Source organism: Chiloscyllium punctatum, chromosome 23 (genome assembly GCF_047496795.1).
Source record: "Chiloscyllium punctatum isolate Juve2018m chromosome 23, sChiPun1.3, whole genome shotgun sequence".
NCBI classification, from domain to species: Eukaryota; Metazoa; Chordata; class Chondrichthyes; order Orectolobiformes; family Hemiscylliidae; genus Chiloscyllium; species Chiloscyllium punctatum.
In genome coordinates this window covers 70,933,716-70,952,550 of record NC_092761.1, presented here as the reverse complement: position 1 = coordinate 70,952,550, position 18,835 = coordinate 70,933,716, and the positions used below count along the sequence as shown (strand labels likewise).

General features: G+C 41.3%; 1 protein-coding gene across 3 annotated transcripts in view; it reads right to left on the bottom strand.

Moving 5' to 3' along the window:
• clmpa (CXADR like membrane protein a) overlaps nucleotides 1-18,835 on the bottom strand; it is a 129,947-nt gene that overhangs the window by 30,923 nt on the left and 80,189 nt on the right. For all 3 annotated transcript variants that reach the window (XM_072593166.1, XM_072593163.1, XM_072593165.1), the window contains one exon: nucleotides 4,021-4,178. In XM_072593166.1, the coding sequence (XP_072449267.1) occupies nucleotides 4,021-4,134 (114 nt within the window). In that variant the 5' untranslated portion in view covers nucleotides 4,135-4,178. The remainder of the gene's footprint in view (nucleotides 1-4,020; nucleotides 4,179-18,835) is intronic.

Sequence of the window (18,835 nt, the reverse complement as noted above, 5' to 3'; positions counted from 1 at the left end):
GCTTTCAGTCAGTCCTTACTAGCTTCCTATTTCTCTTAACAGTACAGTACACACCTACACCTTCCTAACATTACATTTACACATATTGTTAACCAACCACTTTACAAAGGTAGATTCTACTCAATCTGGCTTTTCTCTCTACATGCATTTCCAAAATTTTCTGTTTCTCTTCCCACTTATAACAACATTCTATTTTTCTTTCTTTACAAATGAAATTCATACTCTTACGAAGGTCTGAACTAGAGCAGTGAAGAATTTAATCCAAGGTTCACAGAATTCAGTGCTGAATAGGACGCAGCAATAACAATTGCCACATCCAAGACATAGTCTTGGCAATCCTATATGTTCCTTTGTGCAGCAGTTATAATCTTTCTGTTTTTACAGGAGCATCAAAAGTCTTGAATATCAGATGCTGTCTCTGAAACTTTAACAATCATCACATAGAATTGTTTTCAAATCAATGGAAGAAGATTAGATTAGAACTCCTCCAGTATGGAAGCAGGCCCTTTGGTCCAAGAAGTCCACACCGATCCTCTGAAGAGTAACCCACTCAGACCCATTCCCCTACCCCTACATTTACTCCTGAAAATGGACCTGATACTACAGGCAATTTAGCATGGCCAATTCACCTGACCTGCAGATCTTTGGACTGTGGGAGGAAACTGGAGCACCCGGAGGAAACCACGCAGACACGGAGAGAACATGCAAACGCCACACAGTCACCCAAGGCAGGGATTGAACCCAGGTTCCTGGTGCTGTGAGGCAGCAGTGCTAACCACTGAGCCACTATGCCACCCCAAAAAGTATTCATACACAAAGGTGAAAGGATTAAAATATTATTATAGGGAGAAACTAAATACGCTGGGGCTATTTTCCCTGGAACATCGGAGGCTAAGGGGTGATCTTATAGATATTTATAAAATCATGAGGGACATGGATAGGGTGATTAACCAAGGTCCTTTACCCAGGGTGTGGGAGTCCAAAGCTCAAGAGCATAGGTTCAGTGTGAGAGGGGAAAGATTTAAAAAGGATCTGTGGGGTAGCTTTTATGCAGAGTCTGATGCATGTAAGGAACAAGCTGCTAGAGGGAGTGGTGGAGCTGAGTACAATGACAACATTTAAAAGACATCTAGATGGGTATATGATTAGAAGGTTTAGAAGGATATGGGCCAAATCCTGGCAAATGGGACTAGGTCAGATTAGGATATCTGGTCAGTGTGGACAAGTCTGACGAAAGGGTCTGTTTTGGTGCTGTATGACTCTATGACTGAATGATAGTGTTAGATGAAGAAGGTTGGGAGGAGGTCTTTATTGAACATAAACACTGATGTGGATGCTAGGCATTTAATATAAACCTATTCAACCTTACATTCACCAGTTAATTACAATCCCATATCATATCCTGGGATGAGCTTAATAAATTAACTCTGATCAGTCCCTTGTCCAAGTTAATCTATGGAAAGGGTGGCTTGTTTTATTGACTACCAGCATGTGCAAAACAATTCAAAATGAGTAAATTAAGAAAAAAATAAAGTTTATTATGTCTTTACCTAACATTTCATATTTTATGTTGAATTTTATTAGAAAGATTGTCAACTGTGTTAATGTCATCTGCAGGATCTGGAGACCCTGTGGGATGTCATGTGGTAACACATAATGCTCCTAAAATATTCATTTCTCAAAGAGTAATATTTTACCTCAACCTTGCAGTAGGGGGAGTGATTGAGTAGAATTTAGACCGCAAAACTATACCAAGAGGAGAGGAAGGGAAAATGTCAGGTCAGTCAACCTACGCTGTTCAAGGGTATATTTGTTACAGGCCCATAGCAAGCAACACACATTTCCTGTTCTATTTTAAACAAATCGTGCTCCTGGCAATATAACATATAAAGTGATGCAGTGATATGTTACAATGGTTAGCTATATTAACATGGTGAAGGGAAACATTAACATATAGGACCTATATTTCTTGCAAAATAGTACAATGTTGACACTCAACTGAGTGTCCCTGAAGTACCAATCAGTGGTCAAGTACAAGGTGGGGCTAAAGGAAGTCATCTTGAGCCACTGTAACATGCTCTATAATTATTGTATGTTCAGTATACTGTGTATATTTATTGCATATGACTTACCTCGCTTTAACCAATGAGCCTTCTCACTCTAACCATCAGCTTCTTAGCCCCTGGCAGCCCTACACTTTTAATTGTTATATCCTTTTTTCCCCTAAATATATAAAACTCTTTCAAAGTCTTCAACTCGTTTTATATACGTAACTCTGGCATTGTGGATTTCACTTTTTCACATGCCATTGAATGAAAATATTTTCAATGATTCAATTCTAACCAACTTGAAACTTGAATCCTGTGATCATAGAGTCAGCCAGCATGCAAACAAACCTATTGGTTCAACCAGTCCACGCCAGCCATGTTTCTAAACTAAGCTAGTCCTACCTGTCTTCACTTGGCCAATATCCCTCCAAACCCTTCCTATTCATGAACTTATCCAAATATATTTTAAATCTTTTAACTGTACCTGCATCTCCACATTCTCTGGCAGTTCATTCCACACACGAACCATTCCCTATCCTTTTTAAATCTTTCTCCTCTCACCTTAAAAGTTTGCCTCCTAGTTTTGAACTCCCCCAGCCTGAATTCTTCTCATAATGGAAAGAATTGTGCCCTATCTACTCAATAAATTTTCATTGTTATTTTGTGCATCATAATAAAATAATTCTTAATTCATTTCCAAGGAACTTCAAAATGTGTTGCTGGAAAAGCGCAGCAGGTCAGGCAACATCAAAGGAACAGGAGAATCGATGTTTCGGGCAGAAGCCCTTCTTCAGGAATGAAGAGGGTGTGCCAGGCAGGCTAAGATAAAAGGTAGGGAAGAGGGACTTGGGAGAGGGGTGTTAGGAATACAATAGGTGGAAGGAGGTTAAGGTGAGGGTGATAGGCCCTTCATTTCCAAGGAGTACAAGCTTACCCAAATCTTCAACTTTATCCATTCTCTCATCACAGTGTTTCAGTTTTCACTTTATTGTAATATCTCCAAGATCATAGAATCCTTGCAGTTGTAGGCCCTTCAGCCCATCCAGTTCACACAAGCCCTCTGAACAGCACCCCACCCGACCCACCCTCTTACTCTATTCCTGTAACCCTGCATTTTCCATGGGCTAATCCACCTAACCTGCACAGCCCTGGACACAATGGGCAATTTAGCATCGCCAATCCACCTAACCTGCACTTTCTTGGACTGTGGGAGGAAACCACAGCATCCAGAGGAAACCCACACAGACTCACGGAGAATATGCAAGGTCCACACAGTCATCCAAAGCTGGAATTGAACTCAGGTCTGGGGAACTGTGAGGCATAAGTAACCATGTGGCCCTAAATGTATATCCTCCTAAAAGCTTGACATTCAGGAAAGAACACCAGAGCTAAAACAAATTGGAAAATATCAGCCACTTGTTACACACTTTGCCTGACGTACTTCTCTGTCGATATGCATAACAGTGGTCATTGAATGTCCACACATTTTACCCCACTCAGGCCTGCCCTGGCTGGATTTTAACTTTGTAATCCAGGCGAAAAACAACCGACACTCTCTATAAGCATAGCTTCCCCTCTCTTACATCCTGCAACGCTTGCAATCAAAAGTAAGCCTGAATCCTCAGACATAAACAAAAACTCCCCTTTTTTTGTGTAAACATTAATCAGTTGAAGTGAATAGTATTAGAATTGAGAGACAGGCCTTTCTGAAGTTGGGAAATCTTGTCAAGCATGTAACTGGGCTTTAACAAGGCTATGTGAATACAATGGTACCTGATACATCCATACTTATTACAAGAAAGTGAACTATAAAGAATCTTCTTGTAATTTTAAAAGAGGTGTAGAGTAGGGTCAAAGATCAATGATATGGTAGCTGAGTGAACAATGATACAATTTAGTCATTTCATTGAATATTATAGCGAATCATTATTCAAATGATGTTAATGTAAACACCTCCGAAAGGAATGCTCACCACTTTCTGATTGGGTTCAGAGTCTTGCAAAAGCCATTCAATATCCAGATTCTTTGATACTAAGTGACCAAAGCGATGGTGACATGGTAGAACAACATCCTGCTCCTCAACCATCCTTATTTCAGACTGGGGTTTTGCAGTCCGCAGATGAGCATAGCCTACATACCAAATAGAAAGGAGCAATGTTAAAAACAATGTCAGAAAGTTTTAAATCAGACTGATTCACATATACAATATTCTAAATCTGTGATGGTGGCAATGCCATAAACTCAACCAGTATATCGCCCCAGGAAGACCTAGCTTCCAAAAGAGACAAAACTCAGTGAACTTCCTAATTTCTTTTCAACCTATGTTTTTTTTCTAATCAACCTGCTCAAAGATGTCATTGCACATTTCTGGAGCAGGTGGGACTTGAACCCTGGCCTCCTGTGGGTGGCACGGTGGCACAGTGGTTAGCACTGCTGCCTCACAGCGCCAGAGACCCGGGTTCAATTCCCGACTCAGGCGACTGTGTGGAGTTTGCACATTCTCCCCTCCGGGTGCTCCGGTTTCCTCCCACAGTCCAAAGATGTGCAGGTCAGGTGAATTGGCCATGCTAAATTGCCCGTGGTGTTAGGTAAAAAGGGGTACATGTAGGGGTATGGGTGGGTGGTGGGTTAGTGTGGACTTGTTGGGCCAAAGGGCCTGTTTCCACACTGTAAATAATCTAATCTCCTGGTCCAGGGAGAAGGGACACTAGTGTGCCACAAGAGGGCCTAAGTTATTATTTAACCTTACACTAAATTTGAAATAATAGGTAATTTGCCATAACAAAACCTGCCCTTATTATTAGGCAGCATTGAATGCAACAGTCACTGGAATATTCTGTGTTTTGAATGTTACAGTTTCAACAATCTGCCTACACACACAATGCAAATAGATGTGATAAAGTTAATTTATTGCAATATGTAAAAGATTTCGACATCAGTATTCATAATGTTTTAGTATCTAACATGGTTGACATTTCGGGGTAATGTTGGTTTTGGGCATTACTGTAACAAAGACGATATCAATCCAATGCCCAATACCGTTCTCTTGTGAATTTTAGGCCAATTGAAGTTAAAGGAAACAAAAAGTGTGAGGGATTTATAACAGATGGTTATATCTTTATTTATCAAGTCAAAATTACACTCGTTTAATCTAATTCAAAATTTCACAAGGGTAGAAAAGAAAATATTTGTGAATTTCTCTTTCAAGCTACCTGGTAACCAGTGGCAGGAGCCCTGCACTTTGGAGGACATGAGTTTTAATTTAACTTAATGCAGTGACAAATGTGTTTTCATCTTCTTGTGCTATAAAAATTGAATTAATAAAATCAAATATAAGTAACTCATGGGTCAAAGTGGGTAAAGCACCATCGTTGATCTGGATACATAACTGGCTTAGTTGACAGAGGCTGAATAATTAATTTCCTTCAAATTGAGTGGTAATATTTTTAGTGGAAAATCAACAAGCAATAAGCTTTTATTGTCAGAATATTTCCACTCTTCCCCAACATGTGATCCTCCCTTCACTAACAAGAAAATAAGAATTTCACTGGGGAAAGAAAAAAATTAGTGAGTCTCTGAAAATGGGAAATAATCAGAATGGTAACTAAATGCTGCTAACAAAATTTGGAAAATCATCATCTCAGGAATGTAGTCAATTAAAACAAGGAGAGGGTTCTCAATTTCAATCTGAATTGAATGCGACACATTAATGGAGAAGAGCCAGGGGTCAATGAGACTCTTACAGTGGCTTAAACAAGTCAAAGCAAAAAATGAATGTTCCTGCTAATGGAACAAAGCTTTTAGAGAATGCAGATGTTAGGGATTTTGATGCATGGTTTTGCTTTAGCCACAGCACCACCTTTTTCTTTAAAGTGTTTGTTAAAAATAATTCCAAAACTACAGGAAATGAGCCGAGTGTAGTGATTTGGCCAGATCTATCACTGTATGAATCTTAAAACATGATCAAAAACATACAATGCATTTTGTTGGGTCATATCCAATATTACTGATGCTGAACAGTTTGACAAGACCATGAAGGTAAAAATGAATGATTATGCTTCTTCCAAGTGAAAATGCCACTGGAAAGCAGCAATCACCGCCTCTTCCAATTCCTATGAGGAAAAGAAAATAAATACAGAATAACGCTCCAATAGAAGTGAAAGCAATTTCTTTTTCCAACAGAGGTACTGGTTTTGTTGACACTGCTAAGTGCCATACAGTGGATGTGTACTGTTCCACAGTTTTGCTTCATGTCTCTTTATATATATTCACACAATTCATGGATCAACCTATAACTTGTAGCTATGTATCTCACTGCTTAAAGTAAATCATCAATAAAGGTTGCATAGACCACTGTGGAGTTATAGCTCTAACATATATTACGGGGGGGATGCAGTTCAATAATATATGATAAGAAATTTTCAGAATTATTAATGATGACTAAAGCAATGCCAGTACTGAGATATGGGCCATAGTACTTGATTAGGGACAAATTACATTGAGTTGAGAATGGAGATCTGTACTTGAGGTTGAATGGTTGAATCACCAATAAAACCCAACTGCACTGTATTGGTGGCAACAGAAGTATTTAATTATTTCAAACATCTTTTCCACCACATAACCTGAAGTAAAAGATCAGGAGAAAGACGTAACTGAGATTCCAATTGAACTGTCCAGACTGCACAGATGTTGAATTATGGAACCGTTAAGTACAGAAAGAGGCCATATTGGCTCATCATGCCTGCCTTGGCAATCTTATCTTCACACTCTTCTTGGTCCCATTTTCCTGCTCCTTCTCCATGTGACATAATATTTTTCTTCTAGTACACTCATAATATTGCAATGTTATGACCAGGTGAGGAAGAGAAATTCAGCTCCTCTCTTAGTTGGTTGTAACAAATATTTTTATTTCCTGTTAGCATGCAGCTAAGATGCATCAATTAAACCACCATTCTAGTCAAAATTAAGGAGTCAATTACAAGATTCTTGAATGAAAGGAAGAGGGATTTTATTACCCATTAACATGAATGAAAAAAACAAAAGAATCAACATTAAGCATACATATAAACACGGGTAATAAGTTTTAAAAGGATCGTGTGTTTGTCGCAGCTAGGAAGAATAAAGGCTAAACAATTTAAAACTCTTTAGAACCTTTGACACTTCACATTTTTTAACCTGAAACCACAATGTTTTAATTGTAAACACATGTCCTCAGCATTGGCAACGTTTCTAAATACCTTTGAGCTGTTTGCTCAAATTGCTTTTTCATAAGGTACTGACATATGAAATAATGTGTGAAAAAGGAAACAAAACATTCAGCTCTTGTTGTTACAAATGTATTCTTCCCTCTCTGTGCTATGCTGATCAAAAACAGTGCCTGAAATATGGTTTGTTTATATATTCCCAAGTCTGTTTTCATTGTATTTCCAATAAGGCAAGCTGGCAAGCTGAGCATTTCATCTCCCAAATTGTGATATTATCATACAAGTGTAGAACAAAACAGATGATGCAAATTTCTTGACGCTGACTCGCTTGCTTCAATCTGGTTGTCTTTAGATAAAATAATTTCAGTTCGGGCAGTTTTGCTTATTCTACATGGGTCTCCTGGATTTGCCAACACCCTGAAAATGGAGGACTGGAAAGCTTTTAAAGAACAACAGAGGATTACTAAGAAGGAACTACGCAGAGAAAAAATGAGGTACGAAGGTAAACTGGCCAAAAATATAAAGGAGGATAGTAAAAGCTTTTTTAGGTATGTGAAAGGCAAAAAAATGGCTAAGACTAAAATTGGGCCCTTGAAGACAGAAACAGGGGAATATATTACGGGGAACAAAGAAATGGCAGAATTAAATTGGTACTTCAGATCTGTGTTCACTGGGGAAGACACAAGTAATCTCCCTGAGGTAACAGTAGCTGAAGGACCTGAACTGAAGGGACTTTATATTTGCCAGGAATTGGTGTTGGAGAGACTGTTAGGTCTGAAGGTTGATAAGTCCCCGGGGCCTGATGGTCTACATCCCAGGGTACTGAAGGAGGTGGCTCGAGAAATCGTGGATACGTTGGTGAATATTTTCCAGAGTTCGATAGATTTTGGATCAGTTCCTGCGGATTGGAGGGTGGCTAATGTTGTACCACTTTTTAAGAAAGGTGAGAGAGAGAAAGCAGGAAATTATAGACCAGTGGTGGGAAAAATGCTGGAGTCTATTATAAAGGATGAAATTACGACACATCTGGATAGTAGTAACAGGGTAGGTCAGAGTCAGCATGGATTTATGAAGGGGAAATCATGCTTGACTAATCTTCTGGAATTTTTTGAGGATGTAACTCTGAAGATGGACGAGGAAGATCCAGTAGATGTAGTGTACCTGGACTTTCAGAAAGCTTTTTATATAGTCCCACATAGAAGGTTAGTGAGCAAAATTAGGGCGCATGGTATAGGGGGCAAAGTACTAACTTGGATTGAAAGTTGGTTGGCTGACAGGAAACAAAGGGTAGTGATAAACGGCTCCATTTCGGAATGGCAGGCAGTGACCAGTGGGGTACCGCAGGGATCAGTGCTGGGACTGCAGCTTTTTACAATATATATTAATGATATAGAAGATGGTATTAGTAATAACATTAGCAAATTTGCTGATGATACTAAGCTAGGTGGCAGGGTGAAATGTGAGGAGGATGTTAGGAGATTACAGGGTGACCTGGACAGGTTAGGTGAGTGGTCAGATGCATGGCAGATGCAGTTTAATGTGGATAAATGTATGGTTATCCACTTTGGTGGCAAGAACAGGAAGGCACATTACTACCTAAATGGAATCAATTTAGGTAAAGGGGCAGTACAAAGAGATCTGGGTGTTCTTGTACACCAGTCAATGAAAGTAAGCATGCAGGTACAGCAGGTAGTGAAGAAGGCTAATAGCATGCTGGCCTTCATAACAAGAGGGATTGAGTATAGAAGCAAAGAGGTTCTCCTGCAGTTGTACAGGGCCCTGGTGAGACCACACCTGGAGTACTGTGTGCAGTTCTGGTCTCCAAATTTGAGGAAAGACATTCTGGCTATTGAGGGAGTACAGCATAGGTTCACGTGGTCAATTTCTGGAATGGCGGGACTACCTTACGCTGAAAGACTGGAGCGACTGGGCTTGTATATCCTTGAGTTTAGAAGACTGAGAGGGGATCTGATTGAGACATATAAGATTATTAAAGGATTGGACACTCTGGAGGGAGGAAACATGTTTCCGCTGATGGGTGAGTGCCTAACCAGAGAACAGTTTGAATTAACAGGCCTTGTATTTACCTGAATTTAGAGGACACAGCATAAAAATACGGGGTAGACCATTTAGGACAGCGATGAGGAGACACTTCTTCACCCAGAGAGTGGTAGCTGTGTGGAATGCTCTGCCCCAGAGGGCAGTGGAGGCCCAGTCTCTGGATTCATTTAAGAAAGAGTTGGATAGAGCTCTCATGGATAGTGGAATCACTTGGAAGAAGCATAATCATTCATTTTTACCTTCATGGTCTTGTCAAACTGTTCAGCGTCAGTAATATTGGATATGACCCAACAAAATGCATTGTATGTTTTTGATCATGTTTTAAGATTCATACAGTGATAAACCTGGCCAAATTACTACACTCGGCTCATTTCCTGTAGTTATCTCCCCTTTGTCCTTTCCCTTGATTTTTTCCCCATTCCCAACTCTGGAACCGATCCCCTTTCCCTCATTCTAGACCTGATATCCCCAGGAAACAACACCTCTTTCCCCCGCAACCCTCCTTTCCCCACACCGCAGCTCCCCAACTCCTCAGCTCCCCCACTTCCCATTAGCCCACTCTGGACAAGATCGTCCCCAGCAGCCATGATCCAGAATCCACTTCCCTCACTCCAGACCTGATGTGCCTCCAAGCAAATCCCACCTTCTCCCACTGCTGCAACCAACCACCCCTTGAGCCAGCACAACCTCTGCTGCCCAACACTGGATGCAATTCCTTCCATCTGCTCTATTGTACTGGAAGCACTGCATCACCTACCTGGTGGCTTTGTAGTTCAGCACTTTGCTCATCTGGCACCCTACCCCTGGTAACCTACCCCATACCCACTCGGCACCATACACACTTGGTTTCCTGCCGTCATAATCTTTACCCAGCTGGCATCCTACTCTCCCAAACTCCTAACCTCATGTTTACCTTAAATACTTCACACATGACAGCAGCTATCAAATTGGCTCCTTATTTCTGAAGAAGCCCTCAACAAAATCTCCTGCCAGAAATGCAGAGCTGTTCCCTTCCATTAAAAAAAAATCAGAATAAAGAAGAATTAGAGTCGCATTCTGTGTTAGATTGCTACTCCTCAGAAAATCCAACCCATTGGTTTATTGCCCAAGGTCAATCAAGCTACATGTTCATGGCTTGAGTTCTGCAACACCTCTTCCCACTTCAGTTCAACGTTACAGCACGTAAACATGTAGGCTTTGGTTGTTTTGTGTTTCTGTATGTGTGTGAGTATCTGAATGTATGTGTGTGTTTGTTTAGGCTTCAACCAAAAATGTCTTCATATCAATTCTGAATCCTGCAATAATTAAATTTACAAAGCCAGTAAACAAGATTGTAATTTAATGAAAAGTAATGGGCCCTGTTGCTCTTAACTATTCTGTTTTTGGTAGCTGCTGTATAACATTACTTTCCTGGTTATCCATGACTTATTAAGATCAACAATGTTTTTTGATCCACTTAATATTATTATGTAGCATGTAAAAGACTGAATATTTGAGCATCATCTCTAAGACATATTGTTAGGCTCTTGTTTTATCTTTTTTCCTGTCTAGCCTCTGTCTGTCTATCTGTCTGTCTGTCTGTCTGTCTCTCTCTCTCTCTCGCTCCAGGTTTCATGCCAAAATTGGGCATTGGCAATCATTGAACACCATGTACTGGATCATGATTAAGCTTGGAAAGGTACAGCATTGGATTCCTATCCTCCTGCAGATTCTGGCTGACCAAGTGATCTTCCTGTTCTTACCAACTGCCATAAGCATATTAGAAAGATTTGCAGGTTGATATTTAAAGTGTTTGCTTCCTCGACCATCAAGTCCTGGAATAGGGCTTGAACCTGGAGCTTCTAGTTCAGAAACAAGGCACTACCATTAGGACTCAAGATCTCCTTTCCTAAGACAAGACTAAACAAGCTGAAGATAGCTTGGCACCCAAAAGCTCTGGGTAATGAAGTCTTTGGTTTGCACATAATTCATCCAGTTTTAAACATTTCAACTCTGCACCATCTCCATCACAAAGATACACAAACTCAGAAATTACTGAACTCCTCATCTGCTTCAGTCCATCTGCTGATAAAACTCTCATTCATAAATTTGTCACCTCCAGATTCTCACATTGCTGTTCTCTTCCATCTCGCCTTTCAATGCATTCTGTAAATGTCAGCTCACTCAAAAATTGTTGCCTCTATCTTAATTTTGTCAGGTTGGGCAAGCCCTTCATCCCTACCCTTGCTGATATACCCTAACTTGCTCTCACCAAACCCCACAGGCTACCGGATTCTCAATCTCATGTTTAAGTCATTCCACAGCCCATTCCTTCCTTTCACTGTCACCTCCAACAGCCCTATAACTTCCGCTGAACTTTAATTCTTCTGACACTGACCATTTCTCCATCACTCCCTCCACTGGTTCCATCTGACTCTGCCAGTCATTCAGCCACCAGTATCCAAGGTTCTGGAATCTCCATGCCAAACCGTCCCATCTACTTCTCTTTCGCTCTATCATTTTTAAGATCCATTTCTTGGACCAGGCTTTGATCACCCACTTAATATCTTCTATCTTGGTTCAGCATCAATTAACACTGCACCTTCATGGGATGCTGGTTTATTCTATTCTCTTAGAGGCAGCATGCAAATGGGATTTGGTATGATTGTTGATTTTACCCACAATAGACAATGTAACATGGATATGGGCAACACTTGTGTTAGAAGAAAACAATTGAATACAAAAGCAGGGAAGTTGTGCTGAACATTTATAAAGTTTCAGTTCGGTCATAACTGGAGCTGTGCATCCAGCTTTGGTCTCTACACTTTAGGAAAGAAGTAATAGGTTTTTGAGAGGGTGAAAAGGAGATTTATCAGAATGAGTCCAGGATTGAGTGATTTTAGCTGCAATGTTATATTGGACAATTTGGTGATTTTCCCCTCAAAGCAAATCATTATGGATGACCAATAAATATTAGCCTACACTAGTGATGTTCACTTCACAGGAACATAATTGGACAAAAAGGTGATTATGTTGTGCAACGGTTATAAGGGGACATGATCATGTGACCTAGAAGCTTATGCCTACAAAAGCAGTAAGGGGGAGACGATCCATGATTTGAAAAAGGAAATTGGATGATATTTGAGGAAAATTAATTTGCAGGATTATGTTGATAAAGTAGGAGAATGGAACAATTGAATTGCTCTACAGAGAACCAATATGGACTCCATTTACCAAATGGCTTCTTTCTGTGCTGTAATGACTCTATGACTCTATGAAACTTACCTTACTTTCCAGCTAGGAAGGAACATCTGCACCTAAGCATTAAAAATTCCAGAACAAGTTTTTATTTCTAAATGTGTCAACAAATGTCAATGAAAGTATGCAGAGTCAAGACTGGCTGACAAGAAACTGACTACATTTAAAGAAGCAGGAATAAATAGTTTGCCTTACTGTCACAGCTGTATTATTTAATCAACAAAGAAAGTACTATTAATTTCTGGTAGACAGTAATATGTTTTGTGAAGAATATTGTATGCAATAATTTATTTAGGACAAAAACAAATACCATCATGACATTCCCTGGGCTTTAATAAGCACATTGTTTATGTGATGATTTATGATGGACCACACATGGTAAGTCGTATAAATGTTGACTAAATGATAAATGAAGCAGCCATTACCCAGATTTGGAGTTTAAAGTTGTTATTTTTACTGTTCATGTTTTATTAATGTTGGCATATTCCGGAGATCTACATACATTCTGACTAGCCGAGGAGTAGTTACAGAACTCAGCATTACACAGTCTGCAGATTTAGATCAATTCTCAACAATACCATATTCACAACAGGTCAGGCAGCATCTGAGGAGCAGGAGAATCGATGCTTCAGACAAAAGCCTCATTCCTGATGAAGGGCCTTTGCCCGAAACATCGATTCTCCTGCTCCTCGGATGCTGCCTGACCTGCTGTGCTTTTCTAGCACCACACTCTCGACTCTGATCTCCAACATCTGCAGTCCTCACTTTCTCCTATTACCATATTCACCGCTAATGAGGTGACAACATGGATATAGTTTAATGCAATAGATGTGAGGAACTTCATCAGAATATACATTCCAGCTTTGTGAGAATGTTATGGCTACCGCGAGAACGATACAGTCACTAAAACAATTCAGAAGAATTTCAGTTTAAAGTTCCAATCTGTATAATCTTGACAAAGTTGCAGTTAATTCAATGCAATGTAAAAATTAAAATATTTCAGTCAAAAAATTTGAAATTCAACCCAATCGATTTAAAGCTGTTTACAACAACATCAACAGTAAGAATTTATAAGGGCATCAAGCCGAGTACTCTTTAAACCTGGCTGAAAATAATTGAAAAGAATATGAAAAGTACATGACTAGCCAGAAAATGCATATCTAGCAAATGGGCTTGGTATTATTAATGGTATTCATGAATAAATTCATTGCCTGACCATATCTAGTTCAATAATCTTCCAAGTATTCCTACCAGCTGAAACTCTGTGTGAATTAAATTATGGATTTATGTTTAGGAACATGAACATAGTTGGCAAATGCAGTATTTAATATCAATCCCTAAATACCATTGGCAAGATGCTGATTTGCTTTTGTAAACCACTGAAGTTCTTGGGGTGGGGGTGGGGGTGGGGGGTGGGGTGCTTGGACCTTTAGTGCTGTGAGACTGGGAGTTCCGGGTTTTCACCCACCAGCAACAACAATGGGCAGAATCTTACTGGGGCTTGAATGACATGGGTTATGGCACGAAATGTGGCAAAATTTCATGAGAATTTCAGTGAGGCCTATCTCAACATCCGAAACAACTCATTGCAATTTTATCTTCAGTTCTGAAGTGAGGTTTGTGCTCGAAGTTGATGTGTTGTATATTAAACTGGATTATTGCTTGTTAATGACCTTATCATCACACGTCAAAAGAATGCTGTTTCCGATTCCACCACCTACCATGAGGGAACTCGATGCTGAGAATTCTCAATATGGAACTAACAATGGTTACCTGGTAAATTCAGTTCACTGGTGACTGCAAAGAGCCTCCCATGTTGGTTACCTACATGTTCAATCCACAAGCACCAGATGAACATACCCCTCCTCCATGGAAATTGGCATCCAATAATTGCCAATCCCTCAGGATCCTTGTAGCACCTCTCTGATCCCCAAGCAGGATGCTTAGGAAGTATAAACCCATGATTCAGGTTGCACCAGCATCTCGCATTGAAGGGCTGATGCAAGGACATTTTGCACAAAGGGACAGGCATCCAGCTGAAAGATTGGACCAGACTGTGGCTCACAACAGCTCACTTGCTCACTCACTTGGCACCCACCTGCATGCTCACAGCATCCATACCTTGCCTTGACATGCCATGCCCACGAGTATTTCGGCACTTTAGCCAGATCATATTGGCTATCAGTATTGCCTTGTTGTATGTCTCATGGAGACATCAATCTAATACTTACAGCTTGTACCAGCTGGCTTGTACCACTACAGGTTTATTCAACCATATCAGAAGGTTGCTCAAGGGCTGTACTCAGTCCGGTGAATGGAGGACTGGTGTCAATCAGGAGGTCCTGATCAACATCAGTCATGGGCACAGTAAAAATACAATCCCGGCCTTTGGCAATGGGCAATCACCTGTTTGGATCATTGAGATTGGGGAATATGTTCAACTGCAGTCTAAGGAGTGGGCAATAGTCAGTCCCTTAGGACCATCACAAGCAGTCAAGAGAGTCATTTATCTTCAGTCGAGGAGTTGCAAAGACAGCAGTAGGTCTTATCAGTCATGTCTAGGGATTGTTATTAATGTCAGTCAGAGGTCTGGGATGATGCAGTCCTGGGGATCCGTGTGTTGATCAGTGAGGAGGGTGCAAGGAGGTGGTCTCGGGGAAAAAGAGTGCTAATAAACAAAAGGAAATGGGGCAATCAAAGTTGGTGGGGAGAAAACAGAGCAGAGGGGAGAATACCGGTCTATGGTGCACCTCATAATGGGGTGATGCCGTGGCTCAGGGGTCAATGGGCAAAAATTGAGGGCAAAGTTTGACCTGATGTGTCTCCTGTGCCCACCATAAGCTGCAATCCATGCCATCACTTGTCAGTCAGTAGACACCAACCATAACTAAAATTGGCTGAGACCATGCCCAGGTTAGGTGGAGTCAGTTTGATGGATGCAAGAACAGGATCCATGTCTGCTGGGGCTAAAACACTAAAGGGGAAAATGCATGATGCGTGTGTTTGCAAACTGCTGCCACATTTAACTTGCAATCATTTCATTCTACATGTGCAATGCATGCAGAATGAACATGCTTAGGGTTCAAATGTTGGTCAAAGGGAAAGTGAGTACTGCAGATGCTGGAGATCTGAGTCAAGAGTGTGGTGCTGGAAAAGCACAGCAGGTCAGGCAGCATCCAAGAAGCAGGAGAATCATCAATTCAGGCATAACCCCTTCATTAGGAATGCACCATCACGATTGATGTGAGTCTGGGATAGGAGAAGGGTCGAAGCAATGCATGCACTCCCTTTTTGATGTAATGTGTTGGTCAGTCAGCTGGCACGGAACCTTCACCAAGTTGCTGTACTTTTTGATGCTGATGCTGAAGGAATGATGGCAACATAGCTGTTGTCATCAGGATGCGGCATGTCTCACTGTGTGAAGGAATGTGTGGAGCTTGCATCTACTGGATTGGGAGCGCAATCATGTCATCACTGATTGTTCTCAGAGCTGTTTTGCTCCTGATGTTCCCAGCACAGATCATTGTCAGAACTAGCCATGTTCCCAGCTGCTGGTTGTTGTGGATGCTTTCTTCAGAAGGCGAAGGTAAAGGTGAAGTTGGATGCAGGGGGCCAAGGCTGACAGAAAGCTTAGGTGCAGCTACCCCAAGCCATCACAGAGGATAAGAAGCACCCAGTTCAGGCAGCAGTCACATTACAGGGACCCTCAGGCTATAGAGTCAAGATTAGAGTAGTGCTGGAAATGCACAGTAGGTCAGGCAGCATCCAAGGAGCAGGAAAATCAATGTTTCGGGCAAGAGCCCTTCATCAACCTTCCTGATGAAGGGCTTTTGACCGAAACATCAATTTTCCTGCTCCTCAGATGCTGCCTGATCTGCTGTGCGTTTCCAGCACTACTCTAATTTTGACTCTAATCTCCAGCATCTACAGTACCCACCTCCGCCCCTCAGGACATATGTGATCCATTGGAGGAATCAAGGTTTTTATCCCCAACTCCATCCCATGGGGATGACAGAGGTGCAGTGTTGGCACACACTCCTTCATAGAACAAAGAACAGGTCAGGACAGTACAGGCCCTTTGGCCCTTTATGTTCTGCACCTTTTATCCTATTCTAAGATCAAACTAAATGACATACCCTTCATTTTACTATCTATCATGTGCCTATCCAAGAGTCGCTTAAATGTTCTGAATGTGTCTGATTCTACTATCACTGCTGGCAGTGCATTCCATGCACCCACCAGTCTCTGTGTAAAAAAACTACCTCTGACATCTCTCCTAAACTTTCCTCAAATCACCTTAAAATTATGCCCCCTTGTGATAGCTATTTCTGCCCAGGAACAAAATCTCTGGCTATTCACTCTATCTATGCCTTTCATCATCTTGTACACCTCTATCAAGTCACTTCTCATGCTTCTTTGCTCCAATGAGAAAAGCCCTAGCTCCCTTCATCTTTCTTAATAAGATATGCTCTCCAATCCAGGCAGCATCCTGGTAAATCTCCTCAGCACCCTCTCTAAGGCTTCCATATCCTTCCCATAATGAGGGGACCAGAACTGAACACAATTTTCAAGTGTCATCTAATCAAGGCTTTATAGAGCTGCAGCATAATCTCATGGCTCTTAAATTCAATTCCCCTGCTAATGAAAGCCAACAGACCATACGCCTTATTAACGACCCTAACAACCTGGGTGGCAACTTTGAGGGATCTATGGACGTGGACCCCAAGATCGCTCTGTTCCTCCACACTGCCAAGAATCCTGCTTTTAACCCTGTAATCTGCATTCAAATTCAATATTCCAACATGAATCACTTCACACTTTTCCAAGTTGAACTCCATCTGCCACTTCTCAGCCCAGCTCTGCATCCTGTCAATGTTCTGTTGCAACCTACAATAGCTTTCCACACTATCCACAACTTTACCAACCTTTGTGTCATTGGCAAACTTACAAACCCCACCCTTCGACTTCCTCATCCAAGTCATTATAAAAATCACAAAGAGCAGAAGTCCCAGAGCAGATTCTTGTGGAACACCACTGGTCACTGAGCTCCATCAACTACCACCCTCTGTCTTCTATGTGCCAGCCAATTCTGTATCCAGACAGCCAAATTACCCTGTATCCCATGCCTCCTCATTTTCTGAATGAGCCTACCATGAGGAACCTTATCAAATGCCTTGCTAAAATCCACATACACCACATCCACTGCTCTACTTTCTTCAATGTGTTTTGTCACATCTTCAAAGAATTCAATAAGGTTTGTGAGGCATGACCTGCCCCTTACAAAGCTATGCTGACTACCTCTAATCAGGATATGCTTTTCCAAATAATCATAAATCCCATCTCTGAGAATTTTCTCCAATAATTTTCCCACCACCAACGGAAGGCTGACTGGTCTGTAATTCCCAGGGTTATCCCTTTTCCCTTTCTTGAACAAGAGAATAACATCTGACACAGTCCAATCATCTGGTACTTTTCCAGTGGACAGTGAGGATGCAAAGACCATCGCTATAATGCAGCAATCTCTTCCCTTGCTTCCCGTAGAAACTTTGGGTATACCCCGTCTGGCCCAGGGAACTTATCATCCTCATGTTTTTCGAAATTTTCATCACATCCTCCTTCTTAACATCAACCTGTTCGAGCATATCTGTCTGTTTCACGTAGTCCTCATAAATGACAAGGTCCCTCTCACTAGTGAATACTGAAGTAAAGTATTCATTAAAGGCCTCCCCTACCTCCACCAACTCCAGGCACAAGTTCCCTCCACTATCCCTGATCAGTCCTACCTTCACCCTGGCCATCTTTATGTTCCTCACATATGTGTAGAATGCCTTGGGGTTCTCCTTAATCCTACCCACCAAGGCTTTTTCATGGCCCCTTCTGGCTCTTCGAAGTCCATTCTTCAGCTCCTTCCTGACTACCTTGTAACCTTCTAGAGCCCTGTCTGATCCTTGCTTCCTCAACCTTAAATGAGCTTCGTTCTTCGTCTTGACTAGATGTTCCACATCTCTTGTCATCTAAGATTCCTTCACCCTATCATCCCTTCCTTGCCTCAGTGGGACAAAGCTATCCAACACTTGCAGCAATTGCTCCCTTAACAACCTCCACATTTCAGTCATGCATATCTCTGAGAATATCTGCTCCCAATTCATGCTCCACAGCTCCTGCTTAACAGCATTGTAATCCCCCCTCCCCCAATTAAATAGTTTCCTATATCATCTGCTCCTATCCCTCTCCATGACTATAGTAAAGATCTGGGTGTTGTGATCACTATTACCAAAATGCTCT